General features: G+C 42.1%; 2 protein-coding genes across 2 annotated transcripts; both read right to left on the bottom strand.

Annotated features, from left to right (window-relative positions):
* Positions 1-61: 61 nt before the first annotated feature.
* LOC105890091 (protein Aster-C) lies at positions 62-11,210 on the bottom strand. The gene is made up of 13 exons (XM_031583576.1): positions 11,169-11,210; positions 9,244-9,368; positions 8,555-8,711; positions 8,174-8,339; positions 7,402-7,545; positions 6,311-6,429; positions 5,080-5,222; positions 4,824-4,927; positions 3,448-3,618; positions 2,813-2,879; positions 2,046-2,165; positions 1,617-1,722; positions 62-1,476 (listed from the first exon to the last, which is right to left on the bottom strand). The coding sequence occupies exons 1-13, from the start codon at positions 11,193-11,195 to the stop codon at positions 1,408-1,410; spliced, it is 1,518 nt and encodes a 505-aa protein (XP_031439436.1). The 5' UTR covers positions 11,196-11,210; the 3' UTR covers positions 62-1,407.
* Positions 11,211-11,496: 286 nt separating this feature from the next.
* LOC116224470 (protein Aster-B-like) lies at positions 11,497-13,096 on the bottom strand. Its single transcript, XM_031584417.1, has 4 exons — positions 12,968-13,096; positions 12,400-12,523; positions 12,177-12,277; positions 11,497-11,646 (listed from the first exon to the last, which is right to left on the bottom strand). The coding sequence occupies exons 1-4, from the start codon at positions 13,094-13,096 to the stop codon at positions 11,497-11,499; spliced, it is 504 nt and encodes a 167-aa protein (XP_031440277.1).
* Between the last annotated feature and the right edge of the window lie 307 nt (positions 13,097-13,403).

The following is a 13,403-nucleotide window of genomic DNA, read 5'->3' as shown; positions in this document are numbered from 1 at the left end:
AACGTTAAAGTGTGATAATCACATCGCATGTGTACAAGTAAAAACAGCATGAGAAGCAAAATTATATTACCACCATGTTTTAATTGCCTTTAATAACCCAATTCATTCAAAAGCAAAAACCTCATGTGAACACCAATCTGTGGCTCTAATCTGGACCCAACCATCCAACATGTAAAAACCCAGCACCCCTGTGCTTTACCCCTCAATCATGTAGTTAACCTACCACGTGTACCTAAACACTGCCGTACAGGAAAACTAAACAAGCCTAAATTCAGAGGACAACCCTGACTGGTCAGTGGATCTTCTCCAAATGGAATAAATTAGTGACAAGGCAACAATTTCTGACTTCAAGTTTGTAAAAAGTGACAACAGTGTTTTGTAATAGCCTATGACTACCTTTAACCATGGTGATCTATGTGATGGTTTTTGCATTTGCATGACCATAGGTAATAAAAACTATTATGTATGAAAACTATATTCTTGTATGGACCGTACATACATTTAATTGCTTAATATAAAAAATAATAAAAAAAAAACATTTTATTCAAAACCTGAATTTATGTTTTACATATGTTGAGAGTAAGCCCTGAGAAAATGTAGGTTCTGGAAACAATATGTTGACGTAGTGCATCAACACCGTAGTAGTTATACCACACATAACCCATTTAAGATAAAATAAAATTAATGGAATTACATATTTAAATATATTAACATCTAGTGAGACATGACAGATAAAATATATAAAAATTGAAAAAATTAATAAAAATATATGAAGATGTGCAAAAAAGTTAAGCTACAAAGGTCATATGGCAGTATCAAAGATGTCCTCATTGTTAGTTATCTCCTAAGTTCTCAAAGTGAAATAATCAAGATATCTGCATGCTCACCAAAAGGAGCAATGATGCAATACTCTGTCAGCTTGTAAACAAGTTTTTAACAGAAAAAAATAAATCAGTTTATATGTTGAGAACACATGCACAGCTGACAGAGATATCAAGATAATGAGAAATAATGCCTTTTTAGGACAGAATCAAATGAAGAACTCATTAGTGAATCTAAGGAGATCAAAGCAAAATGTTACAAAGCTGTGAATCACATGAATAATGGCCCAACTGAGGACAAGAAAATAATGAATTGACTAAACTAAACTTCCTGTTTCCCCACCGTAATCCACTCAGTCAGCACTCCTGGGGATAGACACTGACTATGGAAACACACAGCCACCTGATACCTCAACAAGAAAAAAAAAACACCCAGAGAGACGATACCCATAGTAACCAGCCATCTCAAGGGTGACATCTCCATGGTAACGCTTCCAGGGTTTGTGAATGGTGTGAGACGAATCCTGAGAGTAACTCCACTTAGCCCCCCTCACTTGCCACACAGGCACGTTGTACACAGAACGGGTCATAGCTGAGTTGTGGTTCTGTTGTTGGCATGGAAGTTATGCTGTAGGGCCACCAAAGAATTCCGAAGCTACAAGTAGAGCCAAAAATAGGACAGAGAGATTTGTAATTGTATCTGCAATTGTAACTTGTAAACTAAGGACATACAATATCACTCCTGCAAAGGCATGGGATGAAACAAAACACCAAAGAGCAAACAGGTAGGTTTACCTGCTCTAACAGGTTGATGGAGTCTTGTAGAACCACTCGGAGTAAATGCATATCCTCAGTGCTCCAGTGTGGACTGCTTTGCCTGGGGCCAAGATCTGGACTAACCCTAAAGAATAAAGAGCTGTTTAGATTGAGGAGGAGGACTGGTGTGCTTTGGAAATTAAATGATGACTTTGCAATGACGATGACAGTTATAAAGTTGGATTTAGATCGGTTTTGGACTGTAAAGGTGAATTGTTAAAGAATGAAAGATTATGATCCAAATTGAACGCAAACACATAGAAAACACACCACACACAATATTTTGGCACAATTAAAAATCCTAATGCAAGCAATAACACATATCACAGATCTCTAACTGATCTCTGGTACTCAGGAGAAACCCCTAAACCAGGTAAGAAATGAAGATGTTGCTGCACACCAGCTCACCTGAACTCTGCCCTCTCCCGGAGCCGATTCTTAGTGCTCAGGAACATGCGATGAGCCACGTCCTCCATGGCCCACAGCTTGTAGAACAGACCCAGGTTCAGCACCGTCAGGATCAGAAGACTACAACGAGACATATAGATATGGTCTAGATATCATGAACAAGACAAATTGGCACGTAGGAGATATTTCTCTATTCAACGTGACCTGGAGCACTTGAGAGAATATACTTTTTAATCAGTGTGTGTGGTCCCTGGGAATCAAGCTAATTAACCTTGATCTGAGGCACACTGTGCTCGATTAGCTCAACTAATTAAACTGTGAAATGTGTCACGAAAGGATGTCTTCAATATGAGCTCAATTACTCTGAGCTGGAATGGTAGGTACAAAGGTTGCATAACATTTTTCGTTTAAAAAGTGCAGTATGGAGTATTTAGGGTGAATCTGTTTTATTAGCAGAAATGTATGTAGCCTTCAGCCGTCCCTGTACTTCTGCAAAGGGAGAGGAGGTAGAAGTGTACAAACGTAGTAATACACTGCCCCCAATCTGCTCGGGGTGGGAGTATTAGATCCTTTAGCTTGCTAGTCGATAGGTAGTCAATCTTACATATAGCCCCTTTAATACATATAAACACAAGTATGGTCAATATAACATAATCCATCCATGACTATTTATTCATACCTATGGCCATGACATACCTGACTATGACATACAAACGATAGGGTATCCTATCTTATATTCTGAGTGTGTGTGTGTGTGTTTTGCTCACATGAAACTCATCACAGCCACAATGGTGTTGATGTTCCAACTGTGTGGGCCCTTTATGTCCACAGGACCTAAGAGACGAGTCAGAAACAATAGTCCATGGAACAGTGCAATACAGACAAATACAGACAGACTTGGTGTGACCTTGGTTGAGTGAGGCAACTGAAGGTCACCTGTAAGATCTACGTGAACACTTAAGTGAGCTTGCAGTGAATAAAGTAAGTATTGGGAAACACTGTAGACAAACAGAGTTTGTGTTAAAGGCACATGTACACATGGTTCTGACCAGCTTAAGTTCAGACTGATGCATGGTGCTAGTAAAGACGCAGTAAAGTTAAAGCTTCAAACAAACTTTGTTTTTTTGTCTTTTTACAGGGCTATTTACAGACTGAATGCACACACCCAAGACAGATGTTAATGGTTCAGAGTGCATTCAACCAACACTTAACAGGCCTTCTGTCTCAGCCCTCTAATACCCCCCCTAAAGGACACGCTGATATTTGCAAACGAAAAACAAATTAATGTTTTAGTTTTCTTTTGATTTGTTATCAAAAAGGCCATCGTTGTATGCAAAGCTAAACAACGACAATAAAGCCTTTCTATTATATTTGAATATAACAGCCGGCGGTTCACACACACCAATATTGCCGTCTCTGTTCTGCTCGGTGTCGGCGCTGTACTGCTTCCCAGTCTTCATGTGTTCCTGAAAGGTGCGGCTGTAGGTCCTCCTCCTCCTCCGCAGGGCTGCAATCTTCCCAGCATCCCCGGAGCCCTGGGTCAGCTCCGCTTCCTCCTCAATAAGCTCGGCCTCTGTTGATGGACATTACAGATTGATAGTTGGTTAAGAAAACAAATAAGTTCATTTCACAACATGATATTTAGTTTTCTTTGCCATTTGTTGTTTAAATACTAAGTATCAATATGGAAGTATCCTTAAATGTTATTATACCATTACATAAAATACATACAAAACATCTAAAATACATATTAGTGTGTGTGGAATAAAAAATAAAAATCATGTACCCAATAAATTCAACTTCCTCAAACAAGGCAAGAAATAAGCCTCACACTGGTAACATGCCAAACAGCTGTCCTGCCATTTGACCCACATTTACCATGGATTTATAGATACATTAAGAGATGGATAGGGACAACAAACATATTCTTTAACAAAAGCATCATTTGGAAGTTCAAGATCAAAGTGCTATCACAGAGAATCAGTTACTGCCCTGACCTACCCTTCAATGTTAAACCCCATAACACAGGTCACCCTGAAAGTCGAGGGATTATTGATCAGATGAGTAAAGTGCGCGTATCCCCTCATGGGATCTTGGTAATTGATGAGCGAACGGCAAAAATAACCTTGAGAAAATGGACATGAGTTATGCTCTCTTACCAGTCTGGAGGGCTACCCACACTGCCCCAGCACCCACTCTCGCCTCTCTAATAGCCTTTAAGAGCTACTTTGATCTGGTCAATTTTGGTCATTACTACACCCCCCCCCCCCACCCACCCCCACCCCACAGGAAAGCCATTAGGCTGCAGAGGAGGGGGTGGGCGGCTACTGGGAACTGCTGACTGTAGTCTGCCAGTCCACACCAGCTAATTGACCTATAGCGACTGAAGAGAGAGAGAGATAGTGTGTGTGTGTGTGTGTGATGGGGTTGTGGAGCACATCTTTCATGCACAGGGCATTTTTAGACGCAGTCCTCCTAATCAAATCTGTCTGCAGAGTGATGACACAAGAGGAAACACACACACACACACACACACACACACACACTTCACTGTTTCAGCATACAACAGCACTGGTGAGGGAAACACAAGAAGGAGATAACCGTAAAGGGAAAGAGAGAATGCAAGAGAGAGAGAGGCAAGGAAGAAAGAAACCGGCAGACAGTGACAGCGAGGCACCTTACAGCCCTTTGTCACAGTGGAATGCAGAAAGATAGATGCACACAGAAGAGCAGAGAAAGGACAGGCCGAGAATGAGAGGACTGTGAAGATGAACTAACCCAGGCGCCTGAAGTACTCTTGCACGCCGCTCCAGGAGTTCTTGGTGATAAAAGACTTCACCGGACCCCACGGCTGCTTCTTGTACTTCACGTCTGTGTACACCCTACAGAGAGAGACAGAGGAACAGTAACCAACAAGCCATGAATAAAAACACTTTCTTTAGGAGCATCCAAATCAGTCTGCAGACATTCCCTCTCTATGTGCTAATATACTGTTTAGTGTCCTGCACCGGAACTCTTCTGGTTGCTGTTTTACCTAAGTCGGCATTTCCTCTTGGAGGTGGGGATGATGCAGTAGCGGTTCTTGGTGTAGAAGTAGTCGTGGTAAGGCACGTCGTGTGTGTAGACCTCAGCATCCACCATGCGGTACTGGCCCTCCCGAGCCTCCTTGTATAAAGTCTGAAGGGCAGCCATTAAAAGGAGTGGTTGTGAAAGGTGTAAATCATAATTGAGGGGTTATACACACACACACACAGATGTGCCCACATATACACACACACATACACACACCAGCACACAAACCCTGACAGTCATTAAACAGATGCTCTTATCTAAAAATGACAGAGTACACCAAATGCATTAATTTTATGAGTGCCTATACTCCTAGTGAAATTAATCCACGACCTTGGCACCATTGCTCTTCCGGCTAAGCCTCACACACACACACGAACACAGACATTAGGGTGACCAGATGCAAACAGACCAAATGTGGGACAACATGTAGAAAGTTTGTGTGGGACATGTTACAAACACTGAGAGGTATCTCAAAAACTCTGATATAATGTCTATTTAACTGAATAAGAAACATTCGTATTGTGCCTTTCGGCTCGTAAACACCTATACTTTGTCCTCCAGTCAATTCCACAGCACACCAGCTAGGCCATAAAGGATACAGGCAATAACTTTTGCTATATGAAAGATATGATGAGCCATGATGTCGCCTGGTGGCTTTTACCTTATCTGCAAAGTTTGTGGAACTTTAAGTTTGGTTTACTGGCCTGACGTCTACACAGATTGACTGGCCTGACGTCTACACAGATTGACTGGCCTGACGTCTACACAGATTGACTGGCACAACGTCTACACAGATTGACAGGCACCGCCTCTTTATGACTGCCTTAGCTGCTCTCTTCTCAGCCATTGGATGAAAGCCAGGCTTTTAGAAAAGCTTGGCTATAATGCGTTTGTATGAGCTATTAAATAGAGTAGAGACTATGCCGCAACGGCATAAGCGGCTCATGTGCCGGACGGGTAAAAGAATGCATCCATATGTTCTTATTTCTGACAATTTAACACCAAATTACATTATCTCGATGTGTGGGATGCGGGTCAAAATGCTGTGCGGTAGGTGGGATGAGCCTGTAAGCACACCAAGGACTCCACAAGTCTCAGTCTCAGCTTTTCTCTCTCTCTCACAAACAAACACACACACACACAGTGTGGAACCTGGTCAGGGGCACTTTAACACACACAGTCCTCTGTCTGACCTGGTACTCTGTGGCAGTGGAGAACTTCCCCACCAGTGGGTTGGTGATGGTGACGGTGTAGTTTAGAGTCCTCTTCATGCACCCTGTGGCCTCTCTCTGCCAGGGAGTGGAGGATGCCCCTAGACGACAACAAAACAGGCAAAAACAAAATTGAATTCATGATTTACTCCTCATCAGGAATAAGGAATATGTTTATTACCAAACAGGTTTCCACATACAAGGAATCTGTCTTGGTTGTGTGGCACAAACAGTGTACAAACTGCATGTCCAAAGGGGGACAAGACAAAGACATTTTTTCCATATGATCGTAGTTAAGTGTGACATATGATCAGGACATGTGACATTTTAAACACAACCCAGGAAATCTAGACGAAACAAGGGCTGCGACAACAGACACACACTTGTTATATTCATTTTGGGCTTTGTTTAAAAGCACGATTAAACAAAACAGGATGCAAACAAGATCCCTTCAGGTAGGAATCACAGAGTGATGTCACCTCAGGGCTTATTTTAGCCTGGCTGACACTCTGTGCATATGGCACACCGTGAGGGACATATCAGTGTGCCACCGGGGGTCTGGACAGCAGCCCGCTCACTCATAGCATTGCTCCCCCCTCTAGGACATGAAGGCCACTTAAATGAGTCACAAGGTTCCCGACAGCCTCTGATTCTGAAACAGGGGGGGGGGGGGGTCCGAATCTAGCAAGGTTCTGGATTAAATCTAGATTCTAGATTAACGCTGTAGTGGCAGCTGTAGTGGTCAATTATTTCAGAGAATTAAATTATAATTGACGTTTCTCTGTGTACTGGGTTGGCTCCATGTAACACCGTGAGGTAGTCAGTGCTTATGTAAGTAATTGTAAGTCATTACTGATGACCTACATAAGGGACTCAACTTAGTACATCATGTTTGTGTGAAAAGAGCTATAGCATAACCTCCTCCAGTATGAGCTCACATCCACTCACTGCCAATTCCCAAACGTATTATAGGCATTTTGATATTTCACTCAAGCGTCATTGACAACTTAAGCTTAGCATGGATTCCAAACCCTCTAGTTTCTATTTATAACAATAATCTCCCATTAAGTCACCTGTGATTTTCTGGAAGTCCATGAACCTCTGGGTGAAATGGGAGTCGGTGAAGAGTAGATCAAACATCTTTTCAGCACTGATGTGAAACACCCGGTTCACAAAGAGCCGGCCATGCACCTTCCCCTGGCTCTCACTCTCCTCCACTGCAGGTGGAGGGAACAAACGCAGGGAGAGAGAGAGAGAAACAGAAAAAGAGAGAGAGAGAGCGAGAAAAGGAAAAAGATAGAGGGGGAAAAAAAGAGGCGTCAGTAAATCTACACAGAGCCTGACAATAAAAAACAGTTACAAAAGTTACTAAACACAAATGATCTTTCATGAGGAAATGTGTGTTGACATTATTGATTTGGGTGGAGTGGGGGTTGGCAATGCACCTGCATTACAATACAATATTGTGTAACACACACACACACACACACACACACGCACAAACACAGATATACTAACACACACGCATACACACAAATATACTAACACATACACACACACGCACAGCTTAAGAACCCAAGGATTCTGGCTCTGCTTAGCACCATCAACCACACACACGATGGCTGACCAGGTGCTTCTGTCTCCTCTGGTCAAGCATGTGCAACCATGCACACACACCTACATACACAAAACACACAGAGAGAGAGAGAGAGAGAGAGAGAGAGAGGGGAAAGGGGAAAGAGAGGGGGGAGAGAGAGAGAGAGAGAGAGAGAGAGAGAGAGAGAGAGGGGGAAGGGGAGGAGAGAGAGAGCATGAGAGGGTATAGACCACACACACAGGACTGACCAGTTTCTTCAGGCTCCTCTATACTCTCTGAACCACTCTGTTCGGACAGGCGGTCTTCATTAGCATTGAGGTCTAGGTTAGAGCGTTTGGACGACCTCTCAGAGCTGTGGCGGTTCAGAGAAGGAACTGGACTCTGCTGGCGAAGAGGAGTGCTGCGGCTGTCATCCTGAAACACAAACGCACACACACACACACACACACACACACACACACACACACACAGTGGTGATATTTAAATGTATATTAGTTTAAATTACTTATCAACTTCCTCAGTGTGTATTTGCTGGCTCGTAATGCAGCACACACCCCTCATGCTTGTCACTTTGAATGAACACATCAGCAACATGGAGAGACGTGAATGCAAAATAACTGTAAACATACCGCGCTAGGTGAGAGTGTGCTGTGCTGTCCGAGAGAGGACTGCGTATCATCCCCCAGCGGTGTGGAGGCCTCATAAGAGGCTTGCTCCCCCTGCTGGAGCCGGAGCGTAGTAGGCCTCTCGAGCCTGCCGGGCTGGTCCTCAGATTTCATAATTGGGCTGCCAGAGGTGGAGAGATGAACAGAGGGGTGAGGGGTGAAAAGTATGTACCATCAGTGACAGATTACTAGGTTTGTGTGGGGTTGCTGACGCTGGAAAAAAGGTATATGGAAACATTTCTAACACTGTGGTTTGTGGTGGTGTCTAAACTATGCCATCGCAAACTCACTGGCGGGGCAGTTGTCTAAAGCCACAGAGTACCGGGTCAGACCAAGGTCTGAGTTCAGATACTTCAGGGGGCCCAGGCCCACAATTTCTCACTACAATACTCCCCTGTCCATCAGTGACACCCTGAGATGTCTCTGGGGGCATAGAAAAGGTGCATGCATACAAATATTTTTCACACTATATTGTTTGTGTAGGTCTGAATAACAGAGGAAGAGACAGAAATACAAAACAAGCATATAGAGTGAAGTGATCACATTGTCATTTTTCATTGCCATATTTAACACCATGGGTCCCTTTTTCTTATTTTGCTACAGATTCCAATACATTCAGATGGACAGGGTGCATGTGGGAAATATCATTGTACCTGGGCTGGGTGGGTGTACTGGCGTTTGCTGATATCTGTACGCTTTCCATCTCATCGAGACTCAAACCCAAGTCATTCCCATAGTGCTGTTTGACCATCTGCCACAGTTCTTCTCTGGTTAGTGGCTGCAAGAGAGAAAAATAAAAAATTTAAGAGGAGAAAAACAGAACAGTGTTTTTTTCTCTTGGTCACTTCTCACATCATTCACACCTTCTACACTGAACAGCTCCAAACTGGTTCAGGCTAAACTTGATCTTTATCGTCACTGGGAAACAAAGTTTCACACAGAACAATTGGCCAAGCGCAGCAGTTATCTTAACAGGTCATCAAAAATATGCCTGCAGTCGATACTACGCCCGAGTCACCAATAAGAACGCCTAAAAGTTCCTGAGCGAAGAGTCAGCAATGCCCGGGGCGAGTTAGAGTAAATTAATCATAGAGGTGACATATCAATCGGTAGATTTGGAAGACTACTTTACGTTTGTTCGCCTAAGTTGAAATACAAACTGGCATTCGGTGGTTGATACAACGCTGTTAAAAATCGATCCATGAACAAGTGCACTCAAACCGCCATATGGTATTCCGCAAACAAATACAAAAAGATAAGTAAATTTGGTTTGAAAACAGGGGGGTTTGAGCACGCCATTTCTAGTGTATTGTGACATGTTAATGTACTTACTTTAGTTGCAGCTGCTTTCTTCTCTCTTTTTCGTTCTTCTTGTTAGCCTGACTACCTGTCTCGTCACCTCAACGAACTATAGTTACCTGTGCGCTGTCAAGTGAAGCATTGTCCAAATCAGGAAGTTCTATCGCTCACGGGCAGTCTATTGAGTGCTCCGCCCATTAATGAAATAACAATGTTAACAAACTGTTCGTAGACTATACGCTTAATTGGGTCACAAAATAATTGTAGGCTATATGTTGTGAAAATAATATGACTGTTTCTTCACATTGTCTACAAGGCGTAAAGTGGTTGAATATAGAGCAGCTCGTACAGCAACCTACCAAGCCACACCTCAAAGGTCATTGAACTTTCCTTTCATTTGCTAGCTTGTCAAACTCCCGAATGTCGAGACTGATTTAAGGACTTGTTTTTTCAAGCGTGTGGTCCCCCGACCCGTGGTCTTCAGAGTATAGTTTCATGCAAGGAACAACACACAATGGATAGTGTGGGCTGTACAAGTAAAGCCTTTGCATATGAAAGCAGGCTACATGATACCGTTTCTGGTCTAACCAGAAAACCGCAGTAGGCTGCAAGAGTTGTATTGTTTACATTTCGGACATGCACGCTTCACAGCCACCATAAATCCTGCATTTTCGTGTAGTTTTACTGTCAGCCCTAAAAACCAATATATAACTAAAGATTTACCTTCCTCACGGGCCTTATACTTATTCCAGATATCTTGTGCTCTGATGACACAACATGATGTTATTATTACTTCATTTGTTATGAATCTTTGAATGGCGAAAACACTTCCATACTTGCTCTAAAGGGTTTAAGCTTGAGCTGTGTAAAGCATCTTCCAACAATTTTCTTTGTTGCTCTCTTGTGTAAATAAACACAACTGAACTGAACTGAACTGAACTGGTCCCTTTAAAGGTTGAATTGATAAAATTAGATTAAACATGGACAAATGTTTGGCTCTGTGAACGGCTCTATCCATCGACCCCATTGTTACTCAGGCTATAAAAACTTGCTTGTATGTGGCTTTGCATAAAAACAAATCTGCTAAAGAAAACATGTGAATGAAAATAAATATGATTGAATTGAATACACGTGGTAAAAGATCTGTGGCAGACTGGTAATACCAAGTTTGTGCCCAGTTTCAATTCCATAATTTTCACTTTTCACACTCTTGATGACAGATTATAGGATGAGAGTGAAATCAGCATCACAAGAGGACAAAAACTGGACAGAGCTGTACCTTATTCAGCAAAATATTCTGCCACATCCGAAATATGCCTAGGAAACTTTTTTCCCTAGCAGGGAAGGATGTGAAGAACAGCTGTGTGAAGAGTGGACACACACAGTTAGGCTACATTAATTATAAAAACATCTTTTTAATTAAAATATAAAATGTAATTCATACATATCCCTAAATCAGCACCACCTGAAACTATACCCATGGTTGTGTTCTTGTAGCTCAACTGGTAGAGCAATGTGCTTACAACACTGAGGTCAAAGGTCATTGGACTGATGCACACATACTAATGGAAAAGTGTATATCTGTATGATGCTGTAAGGTGCTTTGGTTAAACGTGTCTGCTAAATGAATACATGTGAGTGGGGAAGAATGAGAAACATACCTTCTCTGCATTTGTGGAGATCTGAATAGCGTTTGGAATCAATCTTGCCGTCTTTTCTCGGGTCATGATTGTAATATCCTCCAGTTTCAAGACTATCTGTGAAAAATGGCCAAATTCAAAAAGAGATTGAAAGTATATTCATACATAATGTAAGGCGGCGGTTGGTTGCCTAGATGGGCATTTCATTATGAGACAAGTTGTGGTTGTGTTACTACATTCCATTGTGATCCTTAAGATGTTTTCAGATCCACTAATGAAAACTGAATTGCCTTTTTTCCAAAAGAAGAATTTGGCTCTGAATCAAAAGCATTTACATATACCAAGAGCTTCCATTGCACTCTATATCAGTGTTTTGATTTTACTTGGGACTAAAAGAAAATATTAATTGCAAGCAGCAATAGCTACCCTCTTTCTATCAGCTGTATTACAGTATCCTTTAAAGGATTTATGTTATCCTCAAGCATGCTAGGTTTTGCTTGTATGAGTTCAAGGCTTAGACTCATACAAGCTAAGACTCTAAACATTCCACGCCACTGCAGTGAATAATTTCACAGCTATATGGACCTGAGAGAAACCCCCAACTGATGGTGTTAAATCTTTGCATTTACACCTCAGCGAACTCTCACCTTTGTTCCCCGAAATACATTACTGTGGAAACACAACAAGTTTTCCGACAGGTAGATCCGTCCCTGCAGCAGAATGTCCCTCTGGAGAGCACACGTATAATCTGAAAAAGATCCATTGTCATGGGGATTTGTATGGTATGAAGATTAGTCAAGCGTGATTGGTGATGTGGTATACAGGTTACAGGATTAAGAAACTCTAGCTTTATCTTGGTAGTTTGTTTACCTGCGATGAGCATCTCAGAATCTGTTGGTTCTTTGAACAGCTTTCTGAACTCTTCACTCCTCTGTTTGTAGCTGGTTGGTGGGACTTGGGGTGTAGTTACATACAGTCCACCTGAGTCAAACCACTAATTTACGCAGATAATGAGAAATTAGCATAATCTTAAAATGCCCAGGAGAGGATCCGCATAATTTTCTTGTAAGAAAGAATGAAAACATAATAGCCAGTAGAGGGCAGCAGAGTGCTAATTAATCGGTCCATGTAACAATGAGCCATGAGACATGGAGACACTAAACTAGTGTTGCTATGGCAATATAGTTCTAGGTCCCTGCAAATAAGTGGAATGGGAAGCACACGCAAGACCATTGCACTTACACAATGTCTTCAAGTGATAAGAGGTAACTGGGCGTGAACACGACTGAGGTGATTTGTTCCCACATATCACTGTGAAGCAAGCTGGTGGAATGGAGTTGGTTGTGTTTTAGAGAACAACTCTATTCCTGTTTAACAGTTATGTACATGAATGAAATGTCATTACGGACAGTGAATTTAGTCTCTTCAGGATACCCACCCCAGCCTCTTCTGTGGAGATATCATCTATGGAGACAGTGTCCTCAGGGGTCTGGTTTGCCATGTCTGGCTTTGGCAAATGGCTCATCTGCTGTATTTCTTCACAGACCTCACAGAAGACCACACCCATACGAGTGTGCACTTTACTCTACCTATACCTGTAGAAGAGGAGGGGATATGTGCAAGTGTAATTGGTTCAGCTCAACTTAGTCTCGTAGCACTGAACACAATATGGCAACAATTAAGGTCCACATTAACAAGAAATAAATCAGATGATCACTTTCGATGGTTTCACGAGTGTCGAAAATATGGGCATAGATCTCAGTACTGAAGTTTAACTGTCTGTCCGAATAGCTTAGGCTACTGTCTGAAAGTTTACTAACTATCGCAAGATCTCCATTTTCCTATAGGGTTTATTCATAACCAATTTGTCTCAC

Source organism: Clupea harengus, chromosome 17, assembly GCF_900700415.2.
Source record: "Clupea harengus chromosome 17, Ch_v2.0.2, whole genome shotgun sequence".
NCBI classification, from domain to species: domain Eukaryota; kingdom Metazoa; phylum Chordata; class Actinopteri; order Clupeiformes; family Clupeidae; genus Clupea; species Clupea harengus.
The sequence above is the reverse complement of the archived record's forward strand: the minus strand, read 5'-3'. Positions and strand labels throughout refer to the sequence as shown.